This window comes from Coenobita brevimanus, chromosome 47 (assembly GCF_032717465.1).
Source record: "Coenobita brevimanus isolate Jiangsu-jjx chromosome 47, ASM3271746v2, whole genome shotgun sequence".
In the NCBI taxonomy this organism is placed as follows: domain Eukaryota; kingdom Metazoa; phylum Arthropoda; class Malacostraca; order Decapoda; family Coenobitidae; genus Coenobita; species Coenobita brevimanus.
Window position 1 is genome coordinate 201,139 of NC_137000.1, and position 15,825 is coordinate 216,963.

Genomic DNA, 15,825 nt, shown 5'->3' on the forward strand with positions numbered 1-15,825 from the left:
CTTACAAATCAATATCAGTACGTCATGGAATTGATCATATGAAGCTTATCTGTGAATCTACCACCCGCACAAGTGACGATAGCGTATGTAGTCCAGGTTCAACGTGCGGCCACAATGTAACAGGTGGAATGAACATGACGTCTAGAGGAGTAACTGGAGAATGTGGCAAGAAACAAGGTAACCATGTCCTTAGGTGGTCATAGTATGTTACAGAAAATACATGAACATACTTTATATTAATCACATGTATGAAGTGTAACTCTAATGCAATTGTGTCTGCGCAATAAATGAGTACCGTAACAACCCGTGACGTCAGAGTAACAAAAACTTTGTCATAACAATACAAGGTGTGAACAGAACAAAAACAGGTGTGGGCATAACAATACTACGTGTGGACATAAGAATACCAGGTGCAGACATAGCAGTACCAGACGGTGGACATAACAGTATCGGGTATGGACATTACGGTACCAGGTGTGGACATAACACTACCAGGTGTGGACATAACAACATCAGGTGTTGACATAACAGTAGCATATGTGGACACAGTGCCAGGTGTGGATATAACAATACCGATGCGAGATTCAGAAGTAACATTATCAGGTGTGGACATAACTATACCAGGTGTGGACATAACTATACCAGGTGTGGACATAACAATACCAGGTGTGGCCATAGCCGCCTTATCTGAAGGCATAACAACACCAGGTGGACACAACAGGTGACTCAGCTCTCACCCTGACCGGCCTTAGTGGAGTAGTGAAGGACCTCTCCCCACCACCTCTACCCCACCCCCACCATCTCCTACCACCCCGCAACCCCACCACCGCCCAATCATCTCCCCGTCACCCCCGCCACCCCTCTTTCATTCCCCTCCCCCTTGCCCACCATCCTCCCTTCCCCAACACTGAGTCAGCGTGTCAGTGTCACTCAGGATGCCTCAAATGGCACCGGGGATCGTATTTATAAAGGATCCTAACCAATTTACAGGATTTACAAGATTCAGTAACAGTTCATTAACATCTCTTTTTGTTTTCCGTATTTTTCTCTTTTATGGGCACTCCAGTTTCATCTTACTAAGCGTTTGATAGTGTATGAGTGAAGTGAAGATAATGGTAAAAACGCAACAATTTTATACACCCATTACGCTCAGTAGAGGGTATATGAGTAAATTGGTTGCAGGAGACGTGAGACAAGGCTCGTGGTGTAAACAGTATCACATTACACAGGTGTGGTGTGCGGTGGGGTATCAGTTGTGATATGCTGATAGATGCGTTGCCACGAAACACAGTATGTCATCAACTTTTCAACCAGGTCTCTACAAACATCTGCAAGACTCCCTAGAATGTTTTTGCTATACAGTGTGGTATCGCTCGGCCTATGGTGGTGCCAGAAATACCGGAGTGGTGTCAGGTGGTGTCAGAGGGCCTGTGAAGGTTTCAAATTATTTGGAGTGGTGTCAGAGGGGGGCTTGTAGAGGTGTTAAAGGGTTGTTGTGACGCCAGAGGACTTGTAGTGCGGGTCAAAAAAGCTGAGGTGGTGTCAGGTTGTATTAGAGAGCCTGTGGTGGTGCCAGAAGGGCTGGAGTGGTGTCAGGGGTTTTCAGAGGCCTTGTGCTGGTGTCATATGAGCTGGAGTGGTGTCAGAGGGGGGCTTGAGGGGGTGTTAAAAAGGCTGGAGTGGTGTCAGATGATGTAGGAGGGCTTGTAGTGGTATCAAAACAGCTGGAGTGATGTGGGTGGTGTCAGTTGGTGTCAGAGGGTCTTTGGTTGTGTAAGAAAGGTTGGAGTGGTGTCAGAGAGCCCATGGTGGTGTCAGAAGGGCTGTGGTGGTGTCAGGTGGTGGTGGGTGCTGCTCCTGACCCAGCTGAACTTTGAAAGTGAAACCCACGGCGTTGCGTCAGTAAGCACCAACGGGGACCATATTTATTAATAATCTTGAGCATAACGCATAGAAGTCTTCGTAGCAACTTTTCTTTACGATTGATTTTTCTTAGTACACCTCGTCGTTCTCTTGTATGTTGTTATATCGCTTTACTATCGAGAAAGTTTGAGTGAGCAAAATACATGAGGATATTGAGGCGTAATGTGCAAAATAAATCAGTAAGAAAGAGGTGTTAAAGACTCTCCAAAATCACTCAGAATGCGGACTTAAGTTGTATATAGTATTGCCTGGTTATTCTCCTGTCGTCATTCATTATTACAACGCACTCCACAACCAAACTAAATATTAAAGTAACATAATTCGAACAACAAAACTCTTTCTGGTAACAGCAAACTACTATAAAGGTAAGAGACTCTTATATCCTGGGCACCAGTTAAGATCCTTCATGAATTCGAATCCAACATCCTCCCCCTTCCCTCCTCCGCCTCCACTTCCCTCCCTTCCATCCCTCCTTCCTAGAGCCTGGGAAGGTACAGTCGGAGAAAAATGTTCGTCTACCATCTCTGCTTGTCACATCCCTCTGCTGACTGACTGCTGAACTGGGAGAGGCTTGGTAAGTTACACCGCCCATAGATGATTCTGACGTGATGCTTCAGGGAGGAAAGTGATTGGCATGTCCTATGTGTGAAGTAAATGCCTTGAAACAGTAGAAGAGACGTCCTTAACTGTACAGGAGCATTCTCAGCCAGTGATATACTATGGGGCAGGAGCTGAAAAATAGAAACAAAAATGGGCTCACACAGAAACTGGTAACCGATGAAGGAGTCCAGCTATACTCTTTTCTCACCAAGTTGCCCTAAAACAGCCATTTCTTCATTGACTACTGCTGTAAAAAGATATATAGTCACTAAGAGGTGCTATGTAAAGGATGTATGGCTGTACAGTATTATTGCCTTATTCTACCATTTAGCTACGTAAATTAAGTTGCAAAAAGACGAAAATCTCTGGCAAGTTAAGGTGAAGGAACTAAAGATTTTGATTTCTACGCTATGCGAGACGAAAGTTTGAACCTTGAGATTAGCAGGTTTCATATTTACGAAATTTCTGGACTTAAGTTGTGTATAAATTTGCTTGCTAACTTTCGCCTTCACTCATATAGATGCCATATACTTCACAGATAAACCAACTTAGAGTGAAAGCGAAAAACAGATAGATTAGTGATTGAAAATATTCTGCTGTAGAGACTTGTGTATCCTGGAAATTGGTAAAGCTCCTTCTTAAATAAACACCAGCATCCCACCTCCCCCACTCCTCTCCCTTCTTGCTTCCCCTTCTCCCTCCAGCCCTCTCCTCCTCTCCCACTATCAAACCCTTCTCTCCTCCCGCAGAGCTGTGGGAGGTACCCATTATAGAGCCACACTCCGCAGTCAGGGCTGTCAGTTCCAGCTCCTGTGACACACTCAGCCAAATACAATAGCCTACCGTTAGCCAGAACATAATACCAGAGTTGTTCCGACCGTGAGCGGATAAATGACACCAGTGTTAACTCTCTCAGGTTTTCATGACTCTCAGATGATTACAATCATGTAATGTTAGTTGAAATAAAAGCAGGCGCGACCATGAGAATGTTAACTTGACCTAAAATTACAATCTCTCCTTCTTGAATGCTGAGCTGTAACAAGGGTTTCACACTAGAAAATGGTGCCAGCCATGAAGGAGCGCCATAGAGAAGATGCAGAGCCGCAGTATTGTCTTATTCTACCATTGAAGTACGAGAAATGAGCTGCAAGTGGACGAAAATCTCCGCCGAAATAATCCTTAAGTGGTTGGGACAACTCTACTATTCCGTCTCAGCGAAAGCTAGACGATTTTTTTTTTTTTTTCCAGCCGACAGAGTCATACGTGCCTGATAATGTTGATACTATTATCATTAACCTCATCAACATCGGAAGTACTTGAGCATTATATTCCAGCTTGCGCTAGACGACTTCATTCAACAGAGTAAACCCAAACACCTTTGAGCCTTAGCTTGGGCAAAGTTGCTTTTTCTCCCATCTTGAATGCTAAGCGGTAACAAGAGATTAGCACTAGAATACGATGCTTGTCATGATAAACTGCTATGGAAATCATGTCGAACAATAATATTGTCTAATTCTGTCACTAAACTACATACAGTTAGTTGCAGAAGGACAAGAATATTTGCCAAATCAATTTTTGGTTCTATCCAATATTAGAGACGAAAGTCTCTACCTTGAGATCGGCTGATTCTATATTTACGAACTTTCTTGAGCTTAAGTTGTGCTCAAAATCGCTTGCTTACTCTTCCGTCTTTACTAATATAGCAACTATGCACTAACCAAACTGGAGTGGATACTAGAGGAATATGAAAAATAAAACGATATCTAATGGTAGTAAATTGCTATTGGCTTATTTATCTCAGAAACTGGTTAAGGTTCTTGGTAAATATGAACCCTGCATTCCCTCTCCCTCCCCCGGCCGCCTTTCCCTCCATCCCTTCCCTCCCTCCGTTCCTCCCTTCCATCCATCCCTCTCCCTCCTCCCTCAGAGCTGTGGAAGGTACTGGAAAGGGATTCAGTCATTTTAAATGGTATAGAAGACTTCGTGGCACCTCTTCCTCAGCGATTTATTTTGCATAGTTGATTATTCCAGACTGGTTTGTTTACATCTTGAACAGAGAAGAAGAAGAAAACTCAGTAGGTTACAGGTACAGTATATTTTTGCCTTCGATTTTTTACTCGCTAGAGATTATCTGACAATGATTCATGTATAAATGGATAGAGAAATAACCACATACAGATGGGAAAGAAGATTGCAGTTTTGAGTTTATTAAGTTGTGTGGAGTTGGGTGGTTTCAGGAGAGGCAGGCTCTTAGCTTCTCTGTGGTGCTGGTAGGCTGTCTACCTCATTAATGACTTTAGAGAGCTATTTTGTCGGTGAAACTGCAGGAGAGCTGCCATGAATAGAATTTACCTTTTTTTTTTTTCAATAAACTATAATGTAATTATGATTGTGATGACTTAAAAACTTGCTGAAATGTATGATTTTGAAGATATCAATTATACATCCTTGTCAGTTTTACATGCAACCCATGGTAAGGAGCCACCCCCTATGTTGGACTTTGACTGATTTAGCTTCATAGGCAATACATCACTAATCGTTTGCCCCTACTAACCTAATGTAATGTGATCTAACAACCTAACCCAATTAAACTGAACTTAGCAACTTATTGTTTACAAAGCCAGAACAGCAGATTCCTACAAAATAGTAATGGGAATCAATACATTGCACAATTCTAAGTCAGTTTTCTTCTGTGATGTTTCTTCTGCCAGTTAAAAAGAAATGGGTTTTTAATGTGGTATTATGCTTTTGTAAACATTTGCCCCAACCAAGTTCATTTTAATGGTGAAACTACACTGATGAATTTCAAGCCATACCGGGTATTAGGCTTTAACCGATCCAAACGCTCCTTAACTAGATTCGTGTCATTCAAGCTCAACTGAGACTAATTTCCTTAGTCATCTTCAGAGTCCATCTTGAATCTGATTTCGAAGTTGAAAACATGAGACACTCACTTCCAGCCCTCTGATTGGCCAAATCAGTACCACAGTACATCAGTGGACACAAAAGCATACCACTTGATTGACATGAACCTAGCTTTAAGGCAGCCAAGGACTGCCTTACCCTCCTCCTTGGTTTGAACACAGAAGGGGAGCTTAAGTGAAGGTCCCTATACATTTACCATTTGGAGAACCCCCAGGCACTGACAGGGTACAATAAGGAAAACCTGACAAAATATGTCAGGGCTTTCACTAGTGGACATATGGCTGTATATCACGTCCAAAAAATGCAGCCTTATGTCCAATTTCATAATCAGTGGAGTCTCTGTGACTTCCAAATTCCTGAGTTTGTGCCTAGAATCAGATCGTGGGGTGTACCGTGCTGTGCATAAAATGTCCAATGCTTTACTTAGCACTGTGCCTGCGTGTACCTTAACCACAACTAAGTATTAGTTTTTGCTCTGTCTACGTCCATTAGCTACCATCCAGGGGATTTTGAACTGGTTTATGGGCAGATGCTTTGGGCATGTTTATCTCTTGTGGCTTTTTGGCAGAGATCAAAGTCCAGGGCAGTTTGAACTGGTTTATGGGCAGATGCTTTGGGCATGTTTATCTCTTGTGGCTTTTTGGCAGAGATCAAAGTCCAGGGCAGTTTGAACTGGTTTATGGGCAGATGCTTTGGGCATGTTTATCTCTTGTGGCTTTTTGGCAGAGATCAAAGTCCAGGGCAGTTTGAACTGGTTTATGGGCAGATGCTTTGGGCATGTTTATCTCTTGTGGCATTTTGGCAGAGATCAAAGTATGTGTGGAAATACTCAATGCGGTGCACTGTATTTGGGGATTTTAGATTGTCCAGGTGAGTACTTGTTTTTTTAGTTTGCCCTCTGCTAATTACTGTCAAAATTATATGTATTTTATTTGTTCCTTTTGTACCTTATTAATTAATGTTAGTATTGACAGTTGTGCATTAGCAAACTCTGAAGTTCAGGGAGCTCTTGCCTCTCCTGACATTGAGAGGACTCTCCCTACGTGCTAAGGGGTCTTTGTATGCAGCATGTGTTAGGAGTGTAATGCTGTATGGTAGTGAGATCTGGACAGTGAAGGAGGAAGATATTCGCTGGCTCATATGTGCAGAACTGACAATGATTAGGTGGATGTGCAGTGCGTCCCTGCGTCAAAGGCCTGGAGGGGCTGGGTTTACAATGGAAGAGTTGAGAGGTAGGATGGGACTGGAGTGTATTGGTGTTGTGATGATGAGAGGTAGATTGAGATGGTTTGGACATGTGGAGAGGATGGGGGATGAAAATTGGGTGAGGAAGGTGAGAAGTGTTAATATTGGGGGTGGGGTTACGAGGGGTAGACCGAGAAAGACATGGGACGAGGTCATTAAGTGTGACCTCAGGGTTAAGGGACTGAACAGGGAAGCTGCAATGGATCGTGCAGCATGGAGAGCTGCCATTAGGTGACCAAGGCCGATACATGCAAGCATGTTGGAGCCTTTAAAAACGAAAACAAACCCATGGAAATTCCTCATATCAGTTATTTTAATTTCAGACAATAGTAAGTTGTGATGTTTTGAACTATATGCAGCAAATTTAGCACATACTGTTTCAGCATGAAATGTAAAAATGATGCCGATACAATGTGAAACACGCTGCTTCCCAAACTTTAAGCTGGGATAATTCCAAATTAAAGAATCAATAAGTCAGGACATCCAAAATATCCCTGGTATGTTAAGGAGAACCTGGAGATTATTTGGAAAAGTAGCCCCAGTTCTTGGCAAACCACTGCACTGTGCCAATCCTACATGGCAGGTTGCCTGTCTTCCTGCTTGTATGACTATACCAGCCAGGGTAATCTGGCAAACTGCTTTCTCCTCATGGACAACTCCCTGAGCCATTCAAGTGGATTGGAGGACTGGGTCGACAACATGGAGGTGGCGTTCCTGCTCTGCAACATAACATTGTTGCTCCAGCCCATGGACGAGGGTGTGATCAACATCTTCAAAGTCCACTACAGCCCTCTGTGCCATGGAATAAATGGTGAGCTGCTTTCTCATTATGGCCAACTCCCCGAACCATCCTAATGGGTTGGAGGACTGGGTCGACAGCATGAAGGTGGTGTTCCTGCCCTGCAACACAACATTGTCGCTCCAGCCCATGGACGAGGGTGTGATCAGCACCTTCAAAGTCCACTACATCCTGCTGCACCATGGAACAAATGGTGAGGTCAAGTGACTCCAGGGACACTGATGCAATGCACCTCTTTTGGAAAAAGCATAACAAAAAATACCACCGATATCGTCATGGTGGCATGGAATGAGGTTCAGGCAAGCAAACTCAATGTTGTTTGCAGGAAGGTATGTTCAGAGTGCATCCACACCTTCATGGGGTTCCTGGTAGTGGAGGGCATGCTTTATGAAATAAATCTTCTTGCTGATTTAAGATTTTCAGGATATATGTTTGTAAAACAGGCCACCCAGCCTTGGGTGGACCCTTGGTGATGACTCAGACCAACCCAAGATAACTTCAGGTGGGTAGCAGGTTTTGATGAGGTCAGTGAAGCTGATGTTTAAGAGGTCCTGGAGTGCCAGACCAAGCAGCTGTCAACAGAGGAGCTCATTGAATTAAAGGAACAGATGGAAGAGGCACAGAAATGGTGAGGATGATGGAGAGGAAGATGAGTTTGTTTGTATCTTGGACATCAGGACAATAAAGGAGTTCCTGGCCAAGATTGATGACATCATTCCCTACATTCAGGACAAGGACCTAAACCCAGTGAGGAGTGATGTGGCAATGTGTGGCATAGAGCAATGCTTGGTATAATACAGGAAGCTCCTGGCAACTATGAAAAAGGTAGCACAGCAGGCCTCTATCATCTCCTCCTTCCCCTGTACAACAAGCACCAGCACCGAGGAAAAACCGAGGCCATCAGTGAGTGGGGTGCAAACACTACTCCTCATTTGCCTGCACCTTGTCGTTCTCCTCATCTTCATCATTGCTTGTCTCACCCCTGTGCTCCCCCATTGCCTCATTGTGCATAATTTCCTTTCCTCATCACGTTGCTCTTCCAAACCCTCACCTCATCGCTCTTCCACTGCCTTGCCGCGTGGCTTGCCTGCCACTACATTGCATTGGTGTCCCACTGCCTCAACGCATCACTTTCCCATCACCTCACTGCATCGCTTTTCCAACATCTTACCGCATTGCTCTTGCTGCCTCATTGCATCGTTCCCCACCCACAACATTGCTGTGCTCTCCCATAGGCTCAGCGCTTCGCTTTCCCTTCATTCATCATCACCTCCTGATGAGCTGGAGTGATCACCCAGGCACTCCAGCTCTACTTTAGCCTTGGGGGGATCCTTGGTGATGACTCAGACTGACCACGGACATACTTCAGGTGGATGGCAGTAATGTTGTTTTGAGATTTTAGGTATTGTGATACCCAATGTATCCCTATTCACCCCATGTTAAATTGACATTGATGTATCATCAGTCATTATGCAAATGGTTCTTACATGACGTAACCCAATCGCAAATTGGGCCATTACTGTACACCAGTATCGTTGTATGTTTACTGGTAATTGTTTTCTGTATTGCCTTTAGGTTCAGTAAAGAATTCTGATGGCTCAGCTACCTTCTCCCCGCAAGAAACATCGAGTGCGTGAGAAGCCCGGTTCTCAGCTGCCCATCTCCACAGACTCCAGTGACCTGCCTCCTGATGGTGTGCCTCCTATGCAGGTGTATAGAGCTTACTATGAGGATGGCACCATTACTGTGTGGAGAACAAAAGAGGCTGAGGCACTTTGGCACAACGTAAGCTCAAACCAACATTATAAATCTGTATGGTATTATTCAGGATACTTGATGGTGTTGTGGCTTGCAATAAACCCTTTGCATGTGCAGGTAAAATATAACTTAGGGTTCAATACACTCAGGGAGCAATAACCTGCAGTGTTGTTAGAATTTAATGACTGTGTTCCTCTATCTGTATTTCCTTTTGCTTATGGCCTCCTGTCTTTTAAATGCAATGTGTATGATCCTGAATTTGTCTCCCTTTTATTTATTTATTTACTTTTTTTTTTTTTTTCCTTGGAGGGAACAATTTTGTGGACATCCAGCATTTGGTTCCTTCTGCCGTGCATAAAAGAATAAAAAAAACTGGGCCTACCCCAGTGCACTTACTAAAGGCTGTCTACAACCCTAGCTAGAGCACAGATATGCCTTCTGATGGTGTAGCGTACTGTTTAGAGGCACAGCAGACATACAGCAGTGGGATTAAAGAGATTTAAAGAATTCAACAAGTGGAAACTCTTGCCACACAAGTGGTTTCACCTATCAGGGATGGTGTATGAATGGCATGCTTTGCATTTGGAATGCTTCCTCTGCACATCCTTCTTACCACGTTTTTCATCCAGACAATAGGAACCTGTGCTTACCAAGCTTGGTCACAAGGAGGGTCTGCTGTAATATCACCAGTTAGAGTGAAGATCTTATACATGGTATACACAATTTCTGATATTCAAGAAGCAGCTGGAGATTTTCAGTTGTGTAATGTCATCAGCATACTGAGGTAGGATGATCATCTACTTATAAATATTCTGGACTGTGGTATCTTAACATCAGCTGGTACACCTTGAAGAGGGTAATATGGGACTAACTCTTATCATTTTTTTCAGCATTCATGAATACAATTGGGAAAGAAGATAATCAAAGCTCTATGATATTTTTCATTTTCTTGTACAATGCATTGTAATACATTAAGCCCATGTCTTTTGCAGAGGTTACGTCACATGGACACCCATGAGAAATGAATTTCCAAGAAGTATTAAAACCATAAAAAAAAGTGTCCCCACAGCCACAGTTTAACCATGTCATGGCGTAAAAACCTTTGCAGTGTCCCTGAGCATCACCACACATTAATCTGTTGGTATGAAATGTGTTTTGAGATGAACTGACAACAAAATTTAAGTTATCCCCAAATGCTCCTTAAACTGGTTTATCTTGTGGTGTTTTACACACCCACACACACAAAAAAAAAAAAGCTGGCAAAATCAAGTACAGTACTGTACTGTAGTGTACTGAGAAAGATGAGGGCATACTGTACTTTTTTTTTTACTGTCCAGAAATGAACCATATCTAGCGCTTATCCTTTCAGCATGTGCTCATCATCTTTATTTTCTTCTTGGTACCTTCCAGTAGTTATTGCATATTCAGCTTTTTACAGAGATGTAGAGAAGTAATTAGAAAAACTCTCGATAACCCCTTCAGCACATCTTTATCCCTGAATGGAATTATCTTGACTAGAGGTAGGAAGAATAAAATTTAGAATATTTCCCTTGATTCAAGGTGTTAATCTTATGATCTCACATCCAGGAGACATGTCTTAGCCCTGATGACTGCATGAAAAAAGATCACTGCATGTTTTTTTCATTGCTGATCTGCATTTTTTTTTTTTTTCATTGCAAGCTATCGTATTGCTTGTACTCTTAAACTGTATTTCTCAGTCATTTGCATTTTAACTCATCTACCACTATATTTCATGACTATAATAAGAGACGTAAAAGAAGATCTCAGCATGACAGTGATAAATGACTAAAATTGTATGTTCTTGTGTGATTTTTCTGAAGTTTTATTTTTAACTTTTTTTTTTACTTCATCCAGTGTTTTTTTCCTGCTTTTGAACCCCATTAAAAATATACGTCTACAATTTCGTCCTCTAGGTCAATACTTGCAGCTAACAAACTAATTTGGTGTCCAAAATACTTGACCATGGTGGTGGTGTTGTAATTTGGGAAGCATTAGGAGCTACATCTGACAGATAAGAAAGATAATGAAGCAGTTCAAAGCCTACTTCTGTTGTAGTAGCCATTGTAACTGCATGTAGAACTTGTTAACTGGAGAATAACAGTATAATTATGATGAATTTCCACCTAATCATAAGAAGATGTTGCCATGGTCTCAGTTTTAACTGGATGTGAATCCAATGGATTGCAGGAATCCATCCACTTTTGCCAGACACTTAAGAGATCATTTGCTGAGGTTGTCATGAGAGCAAGGTACTTGAGATGAGAAAGAGTTATTGTATGAGAGGCTAAATTACAGTGAGACCAAGTAAGTTAACATTTTGTAATGGTACTGATGATGAGCAGGGTAACACCATGCCATAGGTAGGCTAGGTGAAAAGTGGATGAATTATTGGAGACTGTATGAGTGTACGGTATTCTGAAGCAGGATGGTTTGGACTTTGTACTTGGGTTTGTTTTGCCTGAAAAGTATTAGCTTCACATCCTTCCATCCATCATCCAATCCTACGTTGCCCCATGGGGAACGTAGGAGCCCAGGGCTAGGCAAGTTGTTCCAGACATTTAAGATGAGTGACCAACCTCACTCATCCCTGAGTGACAGTACATGACCAATAAACCACAACCACCCTTTGGATATAAACCTTCACTGGCTCAATCCGATTGGAACGCTGTAATTACCCACTAAACCACCAGGCACTATAATTTGGTTATATGGATACCACCCCAGCTTAGTAAATGGTTTCCTGGTGTACAGGAAACCATTTAGCTTGTCACTTAGTGTAGAGTCACCCACAGGCAGAAGGAAGAGGAAAGAATGAAGGAAAGAAAGTCAGCAAGGGAGTGTAAAGTCACCCTTAGACAGAAGGACGAGGAAAGAGTGAAGGAAAGGAACACAGAAGAGGATGGAAAGAAGGATGGAGGAGAGGAAAAGGCTGACACCTGAGAGCAGCACTACATCAAGTGCACGTGTGTGTTCGACTAACTCAGTCCGCAGACAAATTTTTTGTATTCTTGCTATACCCAGATGATTTTATTCACCTCAATATAGACTTTTTAAAAGAAAATGTGAGTAGATATAGCCTTTATTAGCTTTTTCTGTTCTAGTTGCCTTTCCTAAGTGAAATAAAATAATCTTGCAGTAACAAACATTTGTCAGAGTGTCATCCTGTACTGCAGATGAAGAGGACAGTATTGATTTCAAAGCTTTGTTTTTCTGCTGTTGCCACTAGTGTGATTTAATGAGGATTGATTCCTGTTGAGAGCATATAACACAAGTTGATTCAATTTAGAAAGTGGTAGTTGAATACATGATTTGAAATCCATGTCAAGAATCAGGTAGAAGGATGTGGACATGATAGTTTTAAGAACAAGTGTTTCCATGATTTTGAATTTTTGCATAGTTGTGATATGGGACTGTCACATGATGGAGAAGAATGACTTGTGAATGAATGTAAGATCCATTTCACTGGGTACTTTGGTGATTTGATGGATTTTTTTTTTTTCCCCACCCCATTTAATATACTGAAAAATGATGAGGGTGATGGTATTACTTACTGAGGCAAAGTACTTTAGAAGCTGAATGACGAACAGGAGAATTTTCAAACTTCCCATATGAGGAACAGATTATCACAAGTACAGCCTGTGAGGAAAACATTGACATGAGATGACTGACCCATGCAGCACTAGCTACATGAATCATTCCAAACATCTAAGTCCTACCTATGGTAGAATGTTAACATGTTGGGGAAATGCTTCACTGATGACCAATTTGTAGTAGTTAGTTCAGGGCAGTGATGGGGGAAGGATAAAGCACAGTTGCCTTATGAGTCACGCCATTTTTAAAATGAAATGTATGTGTGTTGAACCCACTTTTGTACTCTTCACAATTAACAGTGAAACATACAACAAAGGACAGTATTGCGACTGTGACTGCATTGTTTAAAGTGAATCAAAGACATGGGGGAAAATTTGAACTACCCATATTTGAGCGAAGCATTTCAAAGACATGAGAGTACAATTTCCAAGTTTCCTTTTCTCCATGTGGTAGACCCTTATTAGTGTCCAAAAGTACTGACAGTGATTGTAAAGCAGCTGAAGATCAACTGATCTCAGACAGTCAGGCAAATGCAGGAGAAAAACATGCATTAGCATGACAATGTGTCTATGAGATGTGTACAACAATCTATCCACTATTATGTAGAGAGTAGAAATTTTCATGTACTGTACAGAATAAATCACACCTCACAACTGAGCAGAAAGAGAATAGGGCAGAGTATTGTATGAAATATGCTGACTGAGATTTGCAGAAGTGGAGGTGTGTGGAATGGTGATGCCTGTTTTTACATGACTAGCAACAAGGCACAAAGAATTTTACCATCACCATCATTGTGATGTTCATCTTGATAGCAACATTGCCTTATTCCCCCCATACCATGGTCTTGGTCTGACTGTCATTTATCAGTTATATGTGAAACATCTACCCAAGACATTGACTTGTTGCCAAAGTCGAGAAGTAGTACTTCAAAAATTTCATGCTGGCAGTACTGTAGGTAAAACAAGAATTTTGAAATTCTTTGTGGAGTGTTGCATGAGTCAGTCATCTCTTGTCAGAGTCTACAGTAGTTTTCTAATTAATGAAACCATCAAATGATTCATCATGATATTGCATTCACAGATCTGCAGTTCAAATTTTTTGTCATGATTGTCTAACACTTCACAAGAGGATGTAGTATCTAATATACAATAATTGTGTGTGTGTGTGTGTGATTTACAGTATTGGTCCACTTATGTTTATTATTATTTTGTACTGGGTAAATCTGCTATTTATTAATAAAATTTTTTTATTTTCAGGGATATTTTGGCGAGAGAAGAGGGCACCTGGAAGATGCTGCAGATGCCAGAAAGCATCTAAGAAAGAAACGACGTAAACTGATGTGTGTAGATGACCTTGTAAAAGGCCAGTTGTTAGGGGATGATGAGGAAGAAGGGAGTGAGAAGGAGGAAGAAAACAGAAAAGAGAGTGTGCTGGAGGGATGGGAGTTTGAGCCAGATGAAATCCTTGAGAGAGATTTGGAGTTATCTGAGAATAAAAATAAAGGTCATGGATTTGCAGATCAAGAGAAAAATGGTGAGGAACATGTAGATGAAAAAGTGCAGAGCGATGTTGACACAGCAGTGGATAGCAAAAGAAATAAGTGGAGGACAGTGCTGAAACTAGGCAGTAGGAAGGCAGAACCACATCCTTCCAAAGTACATCCTGAGCCACAGCTGACTCTTCTCCCTGCTGAGGCATTCTTCCTCTCATATGCCTTGGGATGTTTGGTGGTTATTGCAGAATGGGGAGAAGGTGAGCATAATACTTACAAGAGGCAGCAGAAGACTGGACCTACGGGTAGAGAACTGACTTTGGATGAGCTTTGGAGTAAACTGACCAGGGATGATCCTGAATTTGCCTTCAAATATTTAGTTTACCACCACTACCGTACAAAGGGATGGGTGGTGAAGTGTGGGCTTAAGTATGGTGCAGACTGGGGTAAGTAACTCACACACACACACACACACACACACACACACACACACACACACACACACACACACACACACACACACACACACACACACACACACACACACACACACACACACACACACACACACACTGTAAAATGGTGTTGGCTATTCTGACTGACCTACAGTGGTACTATAAATATCCAGTACAGTGCTGATATTTCAATAGCATATTATATCATGGTTTCTCCTCTCCTTCTAGTACTGTATCCTGTGGGTCCTCCATTCTACCATGCCCAGTACACAGTGACCATACATTGCCTCTGGGCCGACACTCTCAGCCTGGTACATAACCAGCCTGAATGTCAGTTGGACTGGGTCACTCTGGCAGCCACAGAGCGAGTCAATACACATGTTAACAAGGTACGGCGCATTTAGTTAGTAGTGGTAGGTGGTGGCAACCATTATCCACACACTTGATGTGGCTAGTGCTTCCTTCTTCCTTCACCATTATCATTCTTTTCTGTGTCTGTCGTGCTTTCTTCCCACTTTTTCCATTCTTTATCTGATTTTTTATTACATTCTTTTCCTCTTCAGGTGGCTCTACACTGAGTGACAAGTATAATGGTTTCCTGCAGGCTAACCCAGGAAACCATTTATAGTGCTGGGTGGTAACCATGTAACCAAATAACAGAGTGATATGGAGCCTGCAATATTGCCCCTGCTGGCTGGGTGAAGAGATCCAAATACTGGTATGGTGTCCATCAAAGAACCAAACCTCGATACTTTCCTGAATCTCACTGTGGTGAGGTGCTGTATGCCACAAGGGGACATCAGTTCTGTTCGTGGGATGGACTTTCAGGATTGGTCGCATGCCAGCAGTTAATGGGTCTGCTCGGCCAGACTGACTGGGTTACTCAACAACAGCAACTGGCACTAATGTAAATAGGCTACTGGATGTATTCTAAAATACCACAGGCTTCTAAGTACACTTACTATTGTAACTGTAACATGATTATGGTATTTATGGATCTGGAAAAAGCATATGAC

At 42.2% G+C, this 15,825-nt stretch overlaps 1 protein-coding gene across 2 annotated transcripts in view; it reads left to right on the forward strand.

The window, feature by feature from the left end:
- The window catches only part of Tsen2 (tRNA splicing endonuclease subunit 2), an 88,317-nt gene that overhangs the window by 59,871 nt on the left and 12,621 nt on the right, over positions 1 to 15,825 (forward strand). For both annotated transcript variants that reach the window (XM_080271763.1, XM_080271762.1), the window contains exons 2-4: positions 9,068 to 9,277; positions 14,119 to 14,800; positions 15,038 to 15,198. In XM_080271763.1, the coding sequence (XP_080127889.1) occupies positions 9,086 to 9,277; positions 14,119 to 14,800; positions 15,038 to 15,198 (1,035 nt within the window). In that variant the 5' untranslated portion in view covers positions 9,068 to 9,085. The remainder of the gene's footprint in view (positions 1 to 9,067; positions 9,278 to 14,118; positions 14,801 to 15,037; positions 15,199 to 15,825) is intronic.